Source organism: Pogoniulus pusillus, chromosome 17, assembly GCF_015220805.1.
Source record: "Pogoniulus pusillus isolate bPogPus1 chromosome 17, bPogPus1.pri, whole genome shotgun sequence".
Taxonomy (NCBI): Eukaryota; Metazoa; Chordata; class Aves; order Piciformes; family Lybiidae; genus Pogoniulus; species Pogoniulus pusillus.
This window is the reverse complement of record NC_087280.1, coordinates 9,709,320-9,731,174: the sequence shown is the minus strand read 5'-3', so window position 1 is coordinate 9,731,174 and position 21,855 is coordinate 9,709,320. Positions and strand designations below refer to the sequence as shown.

General features: G+C 37.7%; 1 protein-coding gene and 1 long non-coding RNA gene across 5 annotated transcripts in view; one reads left to right on the top strand and one right to left on the bottom strand.

The window, feature by feature from the left end:
- UNC13C (unc-13 homolog C) overlaps positions 1–15,710 on the top strand; it is a 142,101-nt gene extending 126,391 nt beyond the window's left edge. Inside the window, exons 26-31 of the mRNA XM_064157581.1 lie at positions 1,556–1,612; positions 2,718–2,798; positions 3,953–4,100; positions 12,549–12,641; positions 13,336–13,495; positions 14,217–15,710. Coding sequence (XP_064013651.1) covers positions 1,556–1,612; positions 2,718–2,798; positions 3,953–4,100; positions 12,549–12,641; positions 13,336–13,495; positions 14,217–14,502 — 825 coding nt within the window. The 3' untranslated portion in view covers positions 14,503–15,710. The remainder of the gene's footprint in view (positions 1–1,555; positions 1,613–2,717; positions 2,799–3,952; positions 4,101–12,548; positions 12,642–13,335; positions 13,496–14,216) is intronic.
- Positions 15,711–17,920: 2,210 nt separating this feature from the next.
- LOC135182940 (uncharacterized) overlaps positions 17,921–21,855 on the bottom strand; it is a 71,271-nt gene continuing 67,336 nt past the window's right edge. For 2 of the 4 annotated variants that reach the window (XR_010305358.1, XR_010305356.1), the window contains exons 4-7: positions 21,210–21,293; positions 19,862–19,907; positions 18,843–18,935; positions 18,069–18,166 (exon numbers count right to left, since the gene is read on the bottom strand). This is a non-coding gene — a long non-coding RNA (uncharacterized LOC135182940). The other 2 variants (XR_010305359.1, XR_010305357.1) reach the window with 2 other exon arrangements.

Genomic DNA, 21,855 nt, shown 5'->3' with positions numbered 1-21,855 from the left:
AGGCACTTAGTGCCATGGTCTAATTGACTGGACAGGGCTGGGTTCTAGGTTGGACTGGATGATCCTGGAGGTCTCTTCCAACCTGGTTGATTCTATGATTCTGAATAGGTACAAAGACTGTTGCATTACCATTCAGAGTGCTCACAGTATTGTGTGTATGCTACACTTCAATAGCTGTTGGGTTCTACTAGTGGTAGCCCTATATAAAGTGTCCTAGTTGGCAGTCAAGGTGAGAAATGTATAGCTACTTTCTTTTATTTTACTACTTCCATTTACTGTTGGACACACAATTATACAAAATCAATCAAAACTAAGTTACTGTAAGATAAATGTTTCCCTTTGGTAGCCTTGAATATTTCTTCCCTTCTGAGGACAAGAGGCACAGACATACAGAAACAGAGGGTTTAATTTTCATATTTTTCTTACCTTTCTCACTACTAGTAAATACTGAAAAATTAAGCTGCAGTTCTATGTTACACCTTTTGCAACTGAACCATACAGATTCAAAATTGTATCTGGAAACTGAAACTTTTTGGAACAGAAAAATTAATGAATGATTCTTCTGTGTTGTGCTATATCAGTTGGACTGACTTTTCTGTTTTTTTTTTCTTGTTTCAAAAATCCAGATATTCAGAGCTATGTCCTTCTGAACTGCACAGTAATTACACTAGGAATTATATTTCTCGGAGTAATCACGACCAAAAAAATGAGATCATAGGACTCTGTTGGTGTAATATTATAGCACTTTGATATTTTTACTTTCAAAATAAATTTTATCTTACTTGTACACAGTTATGCTGTGTGTTGCTCAACTGAGCATTTCACTGTGGACAGTTAAGCTTTTGCAGGCTGCTCACTTCTCTTTATGGTTATATTAGCATATAAACATCTGAGAGCTGGTCAGGATGGGGGGACAGGCTCTTCTCACTTGCTCCCTGTGATAGGACAAGCAGCGGTGGGTGTAGGTTGCAGCACAAGGGCTTCCACCTCAACACAATGGGGAGCTTGTTTACTGCAAGGGTCACAGAGCACTGGAACAGGCACCTCAGAGAAGCTGTGAAGTCTCCTTCTCTGGAGACTTTCAAGGCCTCTCTGGATGCATTCCTCTGTGAACTGTGCTAGATTGTGTGGCCTTGCTCTCGCAGTGGGGTTGGACTCCTTGGGTGCCTTCCAACCCTTAATATCCTGTGATTCTGTGACCTGAGAACTGTGATTATGGACAAGTATCTAATTAACAGACTGTGTAAGAACAATCCCACCCTTAGCTTAAAGATATTAAATGCTAAATGAGAGAAGAAATAGGACCACACAAAAGCACTATCAAGAGAATATATTGGTATCAAACATGGGATATTGGAAGGAATCCTGCTGCAGTCACCAGCTACTCAGCCTTATCAATTGAGTGAAACTATGTCTCATGTGTAACTGAAATTTTTATTTAGCTTTGCAAAACAGCGACTTTGGCTAATGTCCTAGCAGAACAGAAGATCACAGTGACATAAAAAGCAAACACACTGTAATGAGTCTGTTTTCTAAATTTTCAATGTGATCACAGGGGCCCCAGATGATATTCAGTGCAGCCAAAGATCTTGGACAACTGTCAAAACTCAAGGTAATGAAGCCAAATGAAGCTGTGAATGACTTGTTCTAATTAAAAAAAAAAAAAAAAGTTGAAATATGAGTGACTGTGAGGGTTTGTTCTTATGCTTATTTACTACAGTAAACTTGAGTATGGCAGAATATGGCTCTAACTGTTCATAGGTGAGTAATGGTTTTACAGTCTCATCAAAGGCAACTTAGTAATAAAAGTTTGTATGCTTACATGATAAAATGATCACTAAATGGGTCATGAAAATTTTCCCATATTGCACAACTAGGCCTTATAAGCATTAATCACTAAAAAAATTAATTATGAGGTCTTTGTGTTCCTTTCTGGAACCAGTTCTGCAAAAACTCAAAGATGAGAATATTAGGAACTTTTGTCTGCATGCTTTTTATTGTATGTGTTGAAAGGCAGCATGTACCTCTACACTAAACTCATCAGCACTACAGTAACTGAACTCCATAAGATGCTTCATGGAGACTTCAGATGTTTGGTGTTGATGTCAGTTGCTGACCAATCCCATTTTGGCATTAGGATTTCAGATTTGGGCAGCAATGTGGCAATTCATGCTTCTAAGAAAGATTACTCAGTTTGCTAGATGAGTTAAAATGTTGTCTAAGTAAATCACAAGATGCTTATTTTAAACAAAGATTTCACAGGATTGTAGGTACTTTATGACATTATTTACCCTATATTCTAATGGAACTCACTATTTTTTAAACATGAGGCATTAAAAACATTAGCAAGCCTGTAAGGTTTATTTTTAAATTAATTATTTCAGTGTAATCTATTATAGTTGTTTAAACTTTAGAATTAACCTTTTTCCCACTCCTGAGAAAAATAACACATCCAATGAAAAGAAAGCAAGCTACACAGATGCTTAGTATTAAACATTGCTTCTTTTCCCCTACAATCTGTGTTTTCAAGAAATAATGTTATTGCTCTAGGTTATAATTTATTGTAAAAGAAGTCTGAAGCTGAATTAATCCCCATTAATCATAGGCACTTGGGAGGCATTTGGCAGTTCTGTGGGTTTATTTGTGTTTCCAAGAGCAGACTGGCTGCAGCACTGCCTCTCCTTCAAAATGAAGTGCAGTTTTCCCTTGCTTTGCAGGACCATGTGATTCGAGAGGAAGCCAGAAGCCTGACCCTGAGGCAGTGTGCAATAATGGAAGTAGCACTAGCTACTATAAAGGTACAGCTTTCCGCGTTTTCCTGTTCCCTGCTGGTATGACCAAAAATATGACCGACATAAATAACAGATTCTAGTATAGAATAGTCCCTTAGAATCACAACCATCCCTTTAATACAGCAAGAAGCATTTGACCCTAAGTTCCTTGTGTGACTTGAAAGTAAATGTTTAACAATCTGCTCGAAGAAGAGATATAAAAATAATTCAATCAGTTGCAGACAGAACATACTCACTTGAAGGAATAGATGGCCAAAGCTTATCTGATTCTTGTCTTTCTTTCAAGTTTGGTTAATGTAGCTGAAGCAGCTGGGCTAAATCCTTATTATGTATGTTGCTGCGTAGCCTCTTTTTCTCCCACAGTGATGACAGACATGTACAATGCATGTTCTTTAGAGCACACTGGAAAACAAGACTTTTAATAGCACATGCTACCCTGCTTTGTTTTAAATTCAACGCCTAGTTGACAGGAAATTCACTCTGCTTGTTCCAGGCTAGTACGAACAGACAAGCTCATCTTCTCTTACACCCTCTTCCTTTCAGAGCAGAGGAAACTCCTAGTGTGGTAACTCAAGGATGACATAGCCACACTATAACGAGTCAAATTTTGAATGAAAAAAGATAATCAATGTGGAAACTTCCATGGAATTTCTAACCACTTCCCAAAGCATAACAATCATTTCAGGCACAATTACAATGCAAACTCCAGAACTTCATATTCTAGAATTTTCCTTTCTTAAATGTTGACATATTTCCCCCTTCCCACAGGAAATCTGGTCTTTACTTGTGCTGGAATCTGTGACTTAATTTATTTTTTGCTTAAAGAATTAAAACTGATTCCACTTTCCCCAAACTTGCAAATATACACATATATGTACGTATATATAGTTTGGGCATATACATACTTGAAATCTTGCAGACAAAAAATTAGTTCTGTTTGTATTTTTATATCCCACAAGGCTTCATTTTTTACCTTTGGAAGAAGCTGTGTGGTAGCTACAATGACTCGTCCCTACTGCTATGATCAGAAATCTAGCTACATATGTCAGGTGTTACTTGTAAAATTTGCACATCAATTTCACTTAAAAATATATGTCTGTAACTGAGGCTTCTCTCAGATAATTTTCCTTTCTGAAGCACCTGTTTGTATTGCCTTTTAGCAATACTTCCATGCTGGAGGAAGTGGACTGAAAAAGAATTTCCTGGAAAAGAGCCCAGACCTGCAGTCTCTGAAATACGCTCTTAGCCTTTACACACAAACGACGGATGCCTTGATAAAGAAATTTATAGACACTCAGAAGTCTCAAAGTAAGTGAACATTAACAGGGGTATGAGTACATCAAGTTATATTTTCAGTGTTTAAATGATTGGTTGCCAATCACATTCTCCAAACACTGTGGTGTTTTAGTTTCCTGTCACAAATTTGCCCATGTCACACTATCCCCTATCAGCTGCTGTTGTCAGTCAGTGGAGCTTATCTGAAGGCAGCGCATTTGTCAGCTTGTCACTGTACATGAGTCCCATAGCTCTCTATGGGCATTATCTAGAGGAGCACTCCACACACAGAGTTGTAGAGGTCTAATAATGTGCACAGAGTGTATATTATAATTTCAAAAACAAAGTAACTCTGTAGAGTACATTGGCAGCTCCAAATACTTCAGAGTTGAGACATATTACTTGCTGATCACAAATTTCTGGAGAAAAGGACCGGAGAGTCTTGGCAGACAACAGGATGACCATGACTCAGCAATGTGCCCTCTTGGCTAAGAATGCCAGTGGTATCCTGGAGTGTATTAGATGGACTGTGGTTAGTAGGTCAAGAATGGTTCTCCTCTAGTTTGCCCTGCTGAGGCTGAATCTGGAATATTGTGTCCAGTTCTGGGCCACTCAGTTCAAGGACAGGGAACTGCTTGAAAGAGCCCAGCACACAGCCATAAAGATAATTAAGGGAATGGAACATCTCCCTTCTGAGGAAGGGCTGAGGTAGCTGGGGCTCTTTAGCTCGCAGAAAAGAAGGCTGAGCAGTGATCTCATTAGTGTTTGTAAATGCGCTAAGGGCGAGTGTCTGGAGAATGTCTCCTTAGCAATGTCCAATGATAGGATCAGGGGCAGCAGATGCAGCATAGGAAGATCCATGTGAACCTAAGGAAAAACTTTTTCACTGTGAAGGTGACAGAACACTGGAACAGGCTGTTCAGAGAGGCTGCGGAGTCTCTTTCACTGGAGACGTTCAAAGCCACCTGAATGCTTTCCTGTGCGACCTACTCTAGGTGATCCTGATTTGGTAGGGGGGTTGAACTGGGTGATCTTTCAAGGTCACTTTCAACCCTTAACATCCTGTGATTTTGTGAAGTAAGTGTATAAAAAGGTGACATATACCAGGAAATTCCCTTTTGTGAGGAAGAACACTGAATGCTGAGCAACATGTACAAACTGATTCTGCATTACAGAACCTACACTTCCCCTAGCAAGTCATCTGTGGATTCAAAAGGAACAGAAGTATTCTATAGGCTAAAATGCAGCCTTATTTTTCCTGTCTAGATGTTTCCCTTTGTGCCTTTAAGAATTTAGTTTCAAAACCATCCTACTAAAAGTGTCACATCATCTTTTCTTATGCCTGCTCATCAAAATTCAAGAATTTGATGAGCTCCCAAGGCAGCAAACATGCAAGAATATGGTATTAGTGTACAGTGAATCTGGACATCAGCAACACTGAAGCCACTTTTTTCTGCTCTAGAATTTTGGTGTAATATACTCAAAAAAAAAGAAATAATAAGAGAAACACAAAGTCCTCTACATTTAACATGTATATATTCATTAATAGTGTATTTCAAGAGAGGAGCTTCTGTTGTTTCAATAAGAGGGCAAGAGTTCATGGTTATAACTTTAGGCAAAGATTGTTTCTAATTTCAAAAAGAGGCTATGTCTTAGATTTTTCTTACCAATGTGGGGACAAAGTATTCATGCTTCTGAACTGTGTTTGTATAGATAATGTGCATTATGTTCAAGCTGAAGAGTTTCTTTGTTCTAGAAACTACAAATTTGTAATCTTCAATCAGCTTCCTTTGAATGCAATGGGCTTTGGTGAAAATGGCCTGCCTGCCATTTAATATCTTTGGGAAAGAAAACAGTTTGCTGATCTAGAAAGAATTACCCTGCACTCACTCAAAAGAAGTTTTAATTGGGTGGTTAAGCTGGAAATCAATTCTTTTCACCTCTGAAGCAGTGTGTTACTCAGTATAAAAAGCATGAACCATTAGTTTTTCAGCTTGTCCTAAGATTAATTCTAAGGAACATTTTTCTAGGCAGTTTCCATGTTGGATCGAGGATGTCTGTTAATAATCCTACACTACAAGCTACAAAATTACTTTGAAACTTTTTTTCTCCCACTTTCAAAAAATATTAGCAATATGAGTTCAGGCAGAACATTATTAATTACTAGTGTATTTTACTTTTCCTTATGCATACTTTCATTGTAACTTCAGGAGAAAAAAGGTATATGAGTTGTAGTCATAAGCAGAGAGCTTTTATAAATCGTGAACCATGAGTTTAAGTATTCTGATTTTCATCACAATTTCAGCCTGAGGTCTGTGTTCATTTCTGTGCAAACATTAGCATGCCTACATTTTCACACCAGTTTAATTCCCAGTGGCTACTGATTAAAGTTAGGGAAGAGTGACTCATAACTTCTTATCATCCTATAACGTCTCATTTAAAAGAACTAAAACCTCATCTATTACAATCTCCAGTCTTGCAACTAGCTGTCTCATTAGCATTTAGTTAAAATTGATCTGTTTCCAAATCAGAAACTTTCTCTGAAGCATAATTAGATTTCAGTTAGCCCTCCTATTTGTCCAGGTAACAAATCCATAATCACTTATGGATTAATTAAAATTAAAACAATTTTTTAAAGAGTGCTTCAAATGTAAAGAAAATAGCCTAGTACATGAAGCTAGCACCTCAAAGATGAGTATCCTGAATTGGCTCTCATTTATTATGACTCATGTTTCCAAAGCAAATGTCACTGTTTCATCTAAAACAGTTTCTTACTGGAAATAGTCAGAGAAATACTTCTTTTCTGATAAGTTTACAGCATCCTAGCTTTATAAACCTCATCAGAGAGTGCTCCTGTTGTAAGGCATACAACAGAAGAAGAATCTGCAGTGGCAGGACTGCAATACAGTTTTTAGATTTACTTTAAAGAGTTTGTATTACTTAAGCAGAAAAATCAATACTCATCTGGCAACACTGAGCTCGTACTACAGTCTCTACTAGTGTGTTTCAACGGCTGCAAAGTGCTGTTCTTTCACATCAGCTAATTTGTATCAAGCTTCTTTGTTCTTATGCTGACAACTGAAAGCTAAAAGGGGAAGAAGCATCTGATAACAAGATAATAAGTGGAATTAAAAGTATATAGCTAATGAGAATGAGGAAGTGTAACAGAAACGCTATGCTCGTCTTGTTGTGCCAGCAACATGGGGAAGGCAATTACATGATCAAAAACGAAGATAAATTCTTCTGCCAAGCCAAAATCCGGTTCCTTTCAAGCCTGTAATGGTTCAAGGCAAGCAAAAGCTCACTCTCTTTTTAAATAGATGAAATATGATTCAAATACTAAACTAATAGTTAACTTAGAAAGCATCAAGCATAATATAATTTAGGCAGGCAGGTAGATGGCAACAGATTATAGAAAATAAAAATAACTTGGCAGCTCTTGTAAGTAAAAAAGGAAGGATATTTTTCTGCCACTTTGTGTCAAAACTTTTATTACTAGCTGACATATTTTGAAAGCTATGTCTGTATTCTATCGTGGATTCTGAGTCCTACAGAGCATTTCCAGTTCTCTCATAACCTATACTTCAGACAGAATTTAACTCAAGAAATAATCCCTGCTCCATCCACTGTAGTTTGAAATCGAGGTCACAATTGTGTGTTGCACAACCTTGTATCATGAAGTTTAAAAAAAAAAACACAACAGAAAAAGGCAAACCTGCATTATCAGCTGCAGAAATCAGCATAAAATTGCAAGGAATGTAGAGTAACAAAGAAAGAAACCACATAAACAATGGAGAAACTTGCAGAATTGCAACTCATAGCATTCTAGCATATGCTAATACAGAAATTAATTCATTCAGAATAGTGGCAGAAAGATAGTGAAGGGTTTTTACAGAACTTTTACTCAATGCCTTTGTTTAAATGAAGCAGTAAGTCACCTAAATGAGAAATAAGTTGTGTATTACACTTTCTCCTAAGTGTTAAAGACAATGGGCACAAGCTACAGATATCCTTCAGTTATACGGTACTAGTTTTAAAAATAGCTTCTTAATGGTGTCAATGAAGCATTTACTACATGAAGCTTTTAATGTGAGAGGCTATAACTTACCAGGTTAAAAAGTTGTACTCTGTGTGTGTGTGTATATATATACAGAGAGAGAGAGAGGGAGATGTCCACATATGTATGGATGGATGATGCTGATTGGATACTTAACCTCCCACATCAAAGCTGGCTCATCCCTGGTTTCTTACCATACAGGCATACAAGCAGCAACAGAAAGAGTCACAACGAAGTTGTGCAATTGCCAGCCCACATTGTGTGCAGCATGCCTCATATGAGGAGATGAAAAAGAAGGCCTTAATTGTACTTTCTACACACATTATAATATTCTGTTTTCCTGTTATGCTCTCTAAGCTCCTAATATTACTCTGACATTACAGAAATTCAAATAGGAGATAATGTGTTTTGATAGTGTGTTTGTACAAAGAAGAGGCTTACAGGTGCTGCAGAATCTCTGTCAAGATTAATACCTTCACACTGTGAGTCTTCTGATAATTGATTGATGCTTTCTAATCAAATACAAACTTCTACATCTCTTCAGTCTTTTTATTGCAGCCTAGTGAGAGATTGGTTGCTGAAAGCGTGTAAAGTAGCTGAACTTGGTTCTCAGAATTCCCCAAAACAATTATCAACAGGTCATATAACAGCTTCTTGAACCAAAACATGTATTGCAGCAAGCATGAACATTGCAATTGCAATGCAAGTTTGGGGAAAGGCTTATAGGCACAATGTAAGGCAGAAGAACATCTGGGGCGGGGGGGAAGTGAGTTGCACTTTTGTACTATGACTGTATAGTTAGACATGTCCCTGCAAGTGCCGCTAAGCAAGACTGGATGCTGCACACACCACAGATATTTTAACAATTGTTTCTAGAGTTCAACAGCAAAAAGGAGGAAAAAAAGAAATTAAAAAAAATCAACCCCAAGAAAATGAAATTAAATCTGTTGTTTATGAAAGCTGTAGTTGTTATGGGATGAAATTAAAATGATATATCCCTAGCTGGAAAACAATTAAAACATTCTCATATTCTTCTCTTTTGTTACTAGATGACTTTGCAGCATAAAGAGTTCTTGTTTTGCAGGCATGTCCTTAATATCAGATGCACAGTTTGCTACCACCTTTTTATTCTTTATGTTGTGGGAAGCAGACCCACAAATAAAGCCTTCTCCAGATTCAAGGATCTTACATGAAAGTACTATCAGGAAGATATGAATATAAAAAATATTTAAAGCAGTTTCAAAAGAAAGAATTGCATTCATAAGTTAGAACATAAGGTAGTTGATGTTGCATAGCATGCAATGATACGTTAACCTAGCCATATTCATATATTCCCAGCCACATTCCAAGTCTGTACTAGAGGCACAGAGCTGATCATAGAGAGGGCTTGCATGGCTGAGTGAAGGGATGGATTCTTTTTTTTTCCTTAGAGTGCAGTACTATGTAATTCTCTCTGACTTTTTTACGCCATCCAATTACTGGCTTTCAATGTGCAGTTCTCAAGGTTGCTGTGTTACACCTTCTTATACCTATCAAATTTTGCTGTACTGAACTGTAAATAGAAGAGACTGCAAACTTAATGGTAGCATTCGTTTAAATGCAATACCAGGCAAAAACTGACTTCATTAAACAGGTCAGGCAGTACCTTTTCAGAGACAGTAATTCTATCTGCCATAAATACTTCTGTATGAGAATTTTGCCCATTATTCAAACTCTCCTATGTTAGCATTAGTACATATGAGTAGGGCAAACTTTGAGCATAGCTATGGTGCTGGATGTAGTAATTACATACACAAACTCTGCTGTCTTACACACTAATAGCATGATAACTGTGGTAGTTTGAGTATCAGAGCTGAGAACTGTGAACAGTCCATTGATTAGCCTAGCTCAAGAAATTATGACAGCATCACACTGCCCATGCCCCAACTTTTAGAGCATCTGGCAAGTACATTCCATCAGATTCTGCTCCTGCTTTTTCAGTCTTACACTATTTTTAAATGTTGTGCCAGTTCATTTTCTATGACTCCCATTTATTTCTCCTGGGCTCTTTTTTTCATGCAAACCTAGAAGTTAGTTCTGAAAGTCCTCCTGAAAGGAAAACTTTTTTCTGCTAGAGGATTCAAGCAGGACAAAGGACCTCTTTCACAGAAATGTGCTTCTATGCACAATCACAGACTGATTCAATAGAGTCTCTTGTATTTAGCAGAAATATTATTCTAGAGAATGTAGGCACTTTCTGGTTTATTTTTACAAAATATACATGACTCATTTTTCCATTTGGATTTTCTGCTGTTTTCTCTACTGAAGTCCAGAAGGTCATGGTTGACCAAATGTCCTGCTAAGGTACAATAGAAGTGTTAGTTTCTTTGTGTAAGTGTAACATGACTATCATTACTAAGAAATATTTGACTATGCCCTTGGTCTAAAATGAGACTGTTCTGTCACAATAATTAGGGTTATATCAACTACCACATTGATGATATTCCAGGTGCTAAATAAGGCAGGAATCAAAGGTGACTGGTTTTGTTCACTGAGGAGCCAGCATCTTTGGCCAGAGGACAACCAAATTCCTTTAGAGTTTGCTTGCTGCAATAGAAAGACTGCAGTCTAAATGAAGGTGATCTCTTAAAAACCTACCTGTGAGAGAATGTTGTGTTTTGATTCCCAAATAATCTAACAAATTAAAGCAGAGTTTAGAGTGGAAGCAGTAATAGTTAACCAGTTTTCAAATATAATTATTTACAAATATATAAGCTTCTATTGAGTTACATTACAGTATTAAAGGAAGAAATGTGAAGTCATCCTCTGCAGTGCAGGGCTTGATGTTTGTTGTCAGTTAAACAGACTTGTTCCATGTGCTAGTGTAAACAGACCTTTCTATATTGCAATCACTAATTCCTGCTGTGACCTTACAAAGACCAGTAGCAAGAAAGAAAACAAAATGCAGAAACAGATCAGACTTTAAAATGAAGTGCCATAGTCCTTGACTTCTTCAAGAGAAGCTGCTGTAAACAAATACTGAGTGTCCTAGAATTTCACCTCTAGTTAGTTCAGCAGATTGGAGAGAAAACTGGCTCTTTCTAGACTCCACTAGAAATTATTTTTGCTGGGTGAGCTTTTCTGCTGCAGGAAGTTTCCTCAGCAGTAGTGAAATGCAGAGTAATTTTTGTGTCAGCTATTTTCAGTATAAAACTGTGTGAGGTTTTACATAAAATTCTTTGTAACTGTATGAAGCAGTACTATACATACAAGACTAATCCTACTATATGAAGTACTGCTTAGAGCACTGTTGTGAGTTACAGACTACTAGGAAAAGGAAGGAAAAGATCAGCCAGGAGACCTTTGCAGAGATATACTTTGTAAAGTTAATATTGGAGAAACAGAATGAAACTTACCTTATAGATTCATAGATTTTTGTCTCAGTACAGTATAATGTCTCATTATCTGCAGCTTAACACAGCACATTCCATTGTTGCCATCACACACAGGTTCCAGCATACATTATCTAATGATAATGCAAATTGTTTTCTTCTGAAACATTCCTGATTGTTTCTAAAAGAGTTTTGATTTGGTAAGTTTTGAAGCTAAAGGTTAAAGCAAGTTATTGACAGAAGCAGATGGGTGGGGAACTGGTGGGTAAGGAAATTCTGTGTGAGTAGAAAGAGTGTATAATCTTTTCTCTGCTAACCCACAGAAATAGTAGCCACTTACCAGTGGGGTAGTCATTTGGTTTAGTACATGGTTCACAGAGATTAGACTGGGGAACAAGTGTACAGTCCATAGGTTAACACATTCAATTCAAAAACAAGTAACCACGCTTTTGTTTCTATTGTTATAATCTGACACACTGAAAGGCCTTTCAAGGAATCATTGTTTGCAAATTGACTTACAATATGAGCTGGTGCTTGTAAGTAAAAACCCTCAAAATTAATTTCCTGGCTCCTCTGCCATCCCTGCGACCTCCCCTTTTTCGTTCAGCCCTCATGCCTGTGCTGCTGCAGAACTTTTATCGTTTGCTCATACATAACCTTTAGCAATGGATTCATCAACAGCAACACAGAAATAACTTTGCAAATGCGTCCTTGCAGTAAGATTTTTGGGGTGTACATGCAAGCAGAGTTCAGTGAAACTGCCAAGATGTAAATACACCTAATGACAACCAGAATGGAAGATCCCAGATGAAAGGGGCTTTTTTTTTATCATATTGAGGCACTTTACATAGGCATTTGCAATTACTATGTACTTTTGTGGCAAACTTCCTGATGAATTTCTGATTCTAACATTTCTAACTAATGTGAAATATATGCCAAAAAATTCTATATGCTTCTGACAGAAAATGCCACTCACCTTATTTTAATTTTGTTGTCTGTTCCTCTTGATGTACTGAGAAGCCAGGTCTGCTCACATACTCATCATTATTTCAGGTCAAGCCACTAACAATTCAGTGGGTGAGATATCTATACAGGTGGAGATCTCTACACATCCTGGAACTGGTGAGCATAAAGTCACTGTAAAAGGTAAGTTACAAATAGCTGATTTTAAAAGAAAGCAACAACAAAGTGCAATACCTCCAGGCATTAAACCCAAAATAAAACATATCACTAATGAAAGGCTTACAATACTTGTAAAGCTATAAGTATAGTTCAGGTGATGGGGACTGGACTTCTTGCTTGCTCAACACCAGCAGAAGTGAACATTATGCAAGTAGGTACTGCCCGTGCCTCTCTGTGTAGAAGTTAGAATTTATTATACAAAGTTGCAAATTCAAATGTGCCAAATTACATTTCTAACTTGCTGGCCTATCATTTCATTTTCTAAAAGCTGGGTGAATGACTGCACCAAGACTTTAGCAGTTCCATTTTTAACAAAATGCCCTTGTTCTGCACAGCCTGAATTCCAGAGGAAACTCACTATCAGCTAGATTAATGTAAAATGATTTTCAACTACAGTGAAAGTAGAAGACAACTGAGCTGTTAATGTAAGGAAATTGTAAAATATGTGCTTACATTTGCTGCTCTTGCAACTCAAAATAGTCAGACATCTTACCTGGCAGACAACAGGCAAAGCTCCTCCTAAGCTTGCCACGTATTGGTATCCCATAGGGAATCTCTGGGGCCACCTTTCATTGTCTCTACAAAGTCATACTGGATAATTAATAGGAGCTTTCCCAATGGAATTTTATTTAACTAAATTTGTTTTATTTCTTTATAGTTGTAGCAATTAATAAGCTGAACTGGCAAACAACAGCTATGTTCCGGCCATTTGTGGAAGTCTGCCTTTTAGGGCCTAACCTAAGTGACAAGAAAAGAAAACATGGAACCAAGACAAAGAGCAACACGTGGTCACCAAAATACAACGAAACTTTCCAATTGTAAGTCTTTTTTTGTCTGTTAATGGCATATTTCATGCAACTATTTTTAGAATTTCTTTTAGTTAAGGCAATAAGAACATAAAAAAAAATCCAAAGTCAGCTCTATGCATTTGAGTACTAATGCAATTATTTTTCTTTATTATTTAAGTCTTAAAACAATAAAAAACGTTTACCTATCCTGGAGCTTTAAATATAGTGCTTCTTACAGCACCTCTCACTTTACTTCTCCTCCCTTTTCATAACTGAAACCAATTCTTTTTCCTCCCTTTAACCGTGCAACTCTGACTAGAACAGAGCTCATTTTCTCACAATCTGACCACAAACCTCCTTTTGAAGCTTGCCACTGCATTTCTTTTTTGTTCCTTTTCTTTTTTCCCCCTGCTGATTTAAAGATGTGGGGGTTGTCTGATGTAGAACTAGTTCAACATTTTAGGTACTTTCTACAGAAAGGTAACCGTGTTTATTTCTGATATTGAGAGAATGATGAACGCTCTGTTCATGTTTAGGTCAGTGGGAACAGAGGCTGTGTCACCAGTAGCACTTGAAAGGTTAATTGTGTGGAATGTTTCAAGCTTAATGATATTCTGTTGCAGCACAGTGGAACTCCAAAAGTAAACTGCTACTATAACTGTAATTTTAACAAGATTTCTAGAGTATGTTCGTTCCTCAGGGGAATTTAACTGAACTTCTTGTGCTGAATTCATGCTTTTAATTCATGCAGCATTTTGAGTAATGAAGATAAACCAGGAGCCTACGAACTTCATCTCTCAGTGAAAGATTACTGCTTTGCTAGGGAAGATCGCATTATAGGAATGACAGTTATTCAGCTGCAAAACATAGCAGAGAAAGGTAGCTGTGCTTCTTGGTACCCCTTGCTGAGAAACATCTCTGTAGATGAAACTGGGCTGACAATTCTTAGAATACTTTCTCAGAGGACCAATGATGAGGTTGCTAAAGAATTTGTAAGGCTTAAATCAGAAACAAGATCTGCAGAAGAAACAGCCTAAAATACCCAAGCGATGCAAGATCGTCACCGCCAAGAGCATAGATGCAATGCTGTTGTCTGAATAGTGCATGCATGTGCAAATCCGTGGGAATGTTTAACTACTCCTGTTTTCTGTGTTTGCCAGTACCTATGTACCATATTTGCAAGGTATGTCCAGGAGCCGTATATCTTTTATACATTATTTTGGTCTTTGGTAAAGTAATTGTTCCAATGAAGTGCCAAAACTAAGATTAGGAGTAAATGCTTCATCACTTCTTTTTTTAAATGTTGATTTTATCTCATAAGATGTCTTTATTTTTTAACATTTGTTCATAAGTAATTAGATTTTTTTTTTTTTAATTGACTAGTAGGTTGTTTCTGTTAAGCTGCTGTGTTGTTTATTCTAAGTTGCACACCTAGTTTTCTTCAAACTATCATTTTAAGCAAGCCTCATTTTAGGTATCTTACTGATAACTTTTTCTATCATTACTACAGATGCAGTTACTTATAGAAAGTGTTTGTAATTTTATAACTACCAATATAAAGTAATGATTTTTGCATAAAAACTGAAAAAGGATGGAAATATTTTATGCTAATCTTTTTCCAACCTTTCATAAGTATCACTGTGAAGAAATGCTGTTAAAGCAAGTTCTCAAGAAGCTATGCTTATCAGAGTTTGTTACTGATGTTTGATATCTTGAGATAACTTTGTTCTTCAAAACTGCCAAGGTAATATCATATTTGTATTAAAAGAGTAAGTCAGTATCTGTAGAAAAAAAGACTGCCATACAGTACAGTATATGTGCTTTTAAAAAATCATTTTTTAAATGATATGGTACTGTACAAGGGTCAGTAGTTTGGAATGTGTAACGCTGGCTTGTGGGTTGTTTCTAGAAATTGTTTTTGAGAAGAAAAGATGCTGTTAGCATTTTCACTCAGAGTTATTAACGTTGCTTTACATACTTAGCTGTGACATCAGTTAAGTGCTTTGTTCTTTTTTTTTAGAAAAGTCCAACAGTTTGTACTTATGCAACATTACTCTGTATTGCACTACAGCAAACTCCATGTCCTGTAAATATATTTAGTGAGAAATTGTAAAATAAAGTATGAAGAAACTGCTTTTTGCTTTTGCCATTCGATATTTTTATGTACCGGTGGGGTTTATGTGCATGTGAAGCCCATCAGTGGGCTTGCAATATAGCTTTATAATATATCAAAGTATGATCTCCAGTGTCTAGTATCTGCCTTTTTTATAAACGTGAGATTTGATATTTCAGTGCTCTGAAAGACAACCACAAATAAGGTAGGCATATGTGTGTATATATATGTGTGTGTGTATAGATGTGTCTCTCTGTGTGTCTGAAAGAGTATGAGTGTGTGTGTGTGGGAGTGCGTGGGAGTGCACGAGAGTGTGTGTGTGCATGTGAGCACGCATGTAAGCATGAGCGTGTGTGAGCGGATGTGTGGGTCTCAGTGTGAGTGTGTGTGAGCATGTGTGTGTGAGAGTGAGTGCATGAGAGCAAGCATCTGTGTATGTGTCTGTGTGTATGAGTAAATTAGTGTGAACAAGAGCATGTGTGAGGGAGTGTGTGTCTCTGCATCAGTGAGTGTGAGCAAGTGAGTGAAAGCAGGTGAAAGCTCACGTGCATGAGTGAGCATGAGTATATGAATGCCTCTGTGTGAGTCTGAGTGAGCAGGAGCAGGATTGTGAGCATGAATATGTGTGAGAGTGTGCATGTGTATGACTGTATGCACGCATTTATGTGAGATGTGTGTGAGAGAGAATCTGTTGGTGGATGTGTGCGTGTATATGTGTGTGTCTGTGTGAAGAGTGAGTGTATGAGTGAGTGTGTGTGTGAGAATGTGCAAGTGTGAATGTGTGTGGGTCTCCGTGTGTGAGTCAAGATTATGTGTGGGTGAGTGTGAACGAGTGAGCATGTGAGCATGAGTGTGTGTAAAGTGTGAGAGACTGAGGGACTGTGTGTATTTGTGTGTGAGCTTGCATGACTGTGTGTGTCACCATACATGACTGTGAGAGTGTGTGTGAGAGTCTGAATGTGAAAGTGTGTGAGCATAAGGGTCTGTGAGTGTGTGTGAGAGTCTGAGTGCGGGCGAGTGAGAGCAAGAGTGTAGAGTGCGAGAGCATGAGGGTGTGATGGAGCGTGAGCAAGAGGGTGTGAGAGTGACTGAGTGTGAGCAAGAGAGTGTGTGTGAAGGCAAGTCAGTGTGTGAGAGTGGATGTGGGGGACTGTATGAGGGAGTTGGCTGTGTGAGTGTGAACGTGAGCATGCAAGCGAGTTCACATGCATGTGAGCATGCAAGCATGCCTGCATGAGTTCACGTGTGTATGACTGCATGAGTGTTCATGAGTGTGCATCTGGGGAAGCAAGTGTGTGTGTGTGTAAAAGAGTGGGAGAGCTGGCGTGACTGTGAGCATGCAAGCGAGTGTGCATGAGTGTACTGTGCACACGTGAGTGGGAGCGTGCACTTGTGTGTCCATGTGTGTGCATGCATGTTCATCTGTGTGCATGAATGTGTGTGCAAAGTGAGAATGTGAGTGTGCATGTGCATCCCTGTGTGCATCTGTGTGAGCATGCATGGGTGAGTGAGCATGTGTGTGAGAGAGTGTGTGAGCGTGAGGGTTTGAGAGGGTGAGGCTGTGTGTGCACATGTGGGAGTGTGTGCAGGAGAGCATGCATGTGTGTGTATGTATGTGCATATTAATATATATATAACAAAATACATCTATTTGTCATTGCTTTTGGTTACAGGTGTTTCTAACACACAGAATGGAAGTTTCAGCTTTGCTTGGGGAAAAGATGAACCAGAGTAAAGGGGGACATCGAGCTAGGCTTTTTAAAAGGTAGTATGTTCCTCTGCATAGGTAAGCCAGATTCTTTCCAGGCTATCCTTGTGTGAGATACTTGAATGAGATTTTAAGGATGTATTTAAACACCCTTCACTGAGATGATAGCAGAGCAGGATGGGACCGAAGTTGTGATCTTAGTGTATATCCTTCAGCTGTTTATGCATTGCAAATACATTATGGCAGAGGAGGATTTTGATGAGTAAGTTCAGTCATTTCAGAAAGTAGTTCATTAATTTAGACCATGAATGAGTTCTTGAATGATTCTGAGAATGTAAGTTTAGTAACACTTATTAATTGTAAGGTGCATGTAATTGCAAATAGTTGCAAAACTCTCCAGGACATTTAGAGACCCAAAAATCACTCTTGAAACTAATCCAAACTTCTGATGTTTCAGATGTATTTATTGTGGTGTGCCTAAGTCCAGCTGTAGCTCCAGCACCTTCAACTAAATTAAATATTCATTTATCTGAGGCTGTATAATACTGCCTCCTGAGAAATTTTCATTTGTATATGCCAGTCATACTGCTTCCTCACCTGTCTGGTTGCATTCCTGTGTGATCTGGTATAGGTGATCCGGTATAGGTGATCCTGCTCTGGCATGTGGGTTAGACTAGATGATCTCTTAAGGTTCCTTCCAGCCCCTAACCTCTCGTGAGGCTAATTCCATTTCTACAAGGCATAACTCAAAACATCTACAGTGGATGACACTTAAAACACAGAACACAGGAAGAGATAAGATTTAATGTAAGAAAACATTGGCAGACTCAGTCTCACATGAAAAAATGGGGGAGGAATGAATCAAAAGATGAGCTGGTTCCTGCAAAATATAACATTCATAACATTGTTGTGGATAAAATGCAAAGAGAAATGCACAATAAAACATTTGACTCTGAATTAGAACAGAACAGATAGGGTAGACAGTTTCTGGGCTTTTTACCTGAAGCACTTTTTCCATGCTTTTTGTACTTTTCCGTAGCTGTTTTCATTCACACACTGTAATGCATAATCTACCACCCACTTAACTATTTATCCCTGAAATTCACTTATAAAGGAGTATTAACTGAACTTGTCAATTACTGCTTTTAGTGGTCTCATGCAGCTGCACACACTAGAAACTATCCGGCAACTTGGTAAAGCACATCCTTACAATCTACAGCTTTAAACAGTACACTTTAACATTTCACTCTATTCAACAGAATAATGGATGCTTTCTGCCTCAACATTCATCATGTAGAAAATGAGAGAAAACATGTTAACTCTAGCTGTTAAAATACTGCTAGGAATCAAAATGTAAGTATGTGTAATGGTGAAGAGCAGTCAGGTCAAACGCAACCATTTCATGTAGTAAGCACAACTGATACCAAAAAGCTGTCAGCACTGTTTTAAAAGCTGTAGTATTCTCTTTTAGGGGAGCACATATTCCATTGGAACAATTAAAAAAAAAAAACACCCAATAAAACCAATAATTTCAATTTATGAAGTCAAATGCTTACCTTACCATCACAAAGTAACAGAAGGCATCTCTAGAGAGCAGCTGATCTCCCTCACTCTCAAAGCTCAACAAAACAGGCTGTTACCATGTAGAACTGCAAAACCAGATTACGTTCAAGTTCTGCACCTTAAGATAGAGGTCTTAGTCTATTCTCTTCATTAAAACTCTAACAATTAAATCATGGATATGATACATGGCACAAAGTATACATGAACAGTAGCTTTCATGGCTATACAGTTGACTGAAGCTGAGCAGGCCTCTAATGAAATTAGCATCATTGCCTTTTAACAGCGATAATTACAAAATCTGTGCAGCATCTTTCATTATGAAAACAACATATAACAGAATTAGAACACGGCTGAGTTCATAGTCATTATAGTTAATGTTAATCCAGAATATAATTATTATTTTGGTTTTAAGTTTTCCATTAATTCACAGCTGTCCAGAGGCAGCTTTAAATGGCATTTCTAGTTTGAAACACTTAAACTTTATGGTCCAAGTTGTTCTCTCTTACCTTAATTGAGGGAGGGGGAAAAAAAAGGCAGAGTTACATATCAGATGTGCATACGAAGAAAATCAAATCCAGATATTTGGAACCACAGATTTTACTAGGTGAGAGTCTAGTGTACTTAAACAAACAAAAACAAGCAAGTGAAATAAAAACAACAAAAAAAGTAATATTTTCCCTGACTTGAATCTTTGGAGTCAACATAAACAAGACTCTCTGGACTCCATGTACACCGTACATACAGGATAACTCCATATGAAATGCTATCCTGTCAATCAGTATGGCAAACCAGCGCTGCAAGTTGCCTCATAGTGTCAAATGGGAAGTGGTATGTTTAGCTCTGACAGATTATCAACAGAATTATTTGAGAAGCTTACAGAGCAGTAATAGTACAACAATAATTTTCATTGTTTTCCTCTAATCTGTTTAAACAGTTTTCATTTATGCTCTCATGCTAGTGACTGTAGAAATCAAATTTGTAGGCAAATGCTGAAAGCAGAAGAATAACTTACCATTACCACATTAGCCTGAATTAAATACCCATTTCTTACAAATCCCCTGAAAACAAGATAAGAGAACTGAACAAATATGTAGGAAACATTAAATTACTGTATTGCATTACATCCAGCTAGCAGACATTAAATTAACATAAAGAGATTCAGAGTTGTTTGTAAACCACAGCTGGGCAAGTGGTGGAAAGTATTTGGTTGTATACATACTGTTATTTTGATGGTATTTTCACATCATTTCTGTTAGCTTTTGGCATCACATTATGTGATTGACTTGTACTATAAAAATTCATAGAGACTAACATTCAGGGAACAAATTCTAAATTATTTTAGCAATTATAAGCAAGAGATTGGAGCCAAACATAATACTGTGACTACTGAGCAGAAGTAGGATATTACAGAAAGATCTCACTGTACATACATATTGAAATACAGAAAAATTAGAGCACAACTGGACAATACCTACTTCTGGCATGCTGCTCTGAATGAATGTGTACACACGCTACAGAAGATAAATCAATTTGTAAATGAGCCACCTACAAAATCTGTTTGAGAAGAAAATTAACAAATAAATGCATCTTTTCAAACAGATTCTATAGCTGAAAATCAGCTTTCCTAAACAAACCGTTCCTAAATGATTCATGGCCTGTGACTGTTTTGCTATGAGAATTTAGATTCAGATTTCAAAGACTGCAGCAATTAATGCCGAAATCCTTCCCTGTGAATTTAAATAAATCATTGCAGAATATGAAATCACAAGTGGTCATGCTGTAAACTTCATCATGAAAGCAGTAAAATGTCAGAGATTAATATTCAACTAAATAAAGATGATCCAAAAAATTAATCCAAGGAAGAAATTCTATCTTTTTTTCTGTTATTTACTTCTACTGCAGCACTGACAGCACAGTAGGGGACTGCAGTACAGTCCTGGGATCCAGTCTGTATTGATTTGGGGTCTCATATAAGTTAATATCTATTTTTCTAGTGTTCCAGAACAGTATTAGGAGCTCCAGGATAAGAGGACAATCTAGAGTGCACTGTGGGCCATAGAACCAGCTCATAGAGTGGTTCACAGCTCAGGTCTGCAAATTGTGTGTATGCTTTTGTTTGACTATACACATGATGCATGAAATGTATTTACATTAGTAAGGACAGCTGACTTTACTGGAGCTGTAACAGACCACACAGTCAAAATCAGAGAAATCTGTTTTCACTTGCCCAAGATATACACAAGCTTGCTGCCAGTTACTGCTCGTGGTTCACTGCAGTTCCTCTGATAGTTAGAGGCAGCCCTAACTTTCATTCCTCTGAAGTCTAATAAGGTCCACACATTTTCTTCAATAATGCTTACCCATTTAAGCAGGAAGTTTTTTGCTGATGAGTGATGGCAGTTAGCTGCAATGGGAGTTAAGCCTCCAGGCCTGAGGTCATGACACTAAGAAAACAAATGTCAGTTACTGACTTGCAGAATCAAAAAGTGAAAAGGAATTGCCCAAATATGCACTGAGCAGTAGAACACTAATGGAAAACTACAGCGTGTTGATTATGGTCCTCTCTAGACAACAGTCTCCTAGATTTCTTTGAGTAGAGAGGCAGTGTGCACACACAATGCCTGCTAGTTTGGTTTTAGTTTGCACCACATGGCAGAGCTTTGTCCATAACCACAGACAGTTCATGTGCATTAGGGAGCAGTCATGCATTAGAAAAGCACTACATACAGGTGAACTTGATAATAAGAATAGCTCAATTGTTTCACCTGCTACGCTTTAAAGTTCTTAGTGACCAGAAGTTCAACATTTGAGAGAGAGAGCGAGCAGGAGAGAGATTTAAAACACAAACTATGACCTTGACTTACTTGGAAAGCAACATGTATGGGTGCTTTGAATGAACAGATGTGATTGTTGTTTGTGGTATAGAAGGAAAGTGACTAGAAGGCCAGGAGGTAGCTCCTAAGAAAGAGAGGAAGCTGAGCACAGGTGGCAGGAGGACTGTGTTAC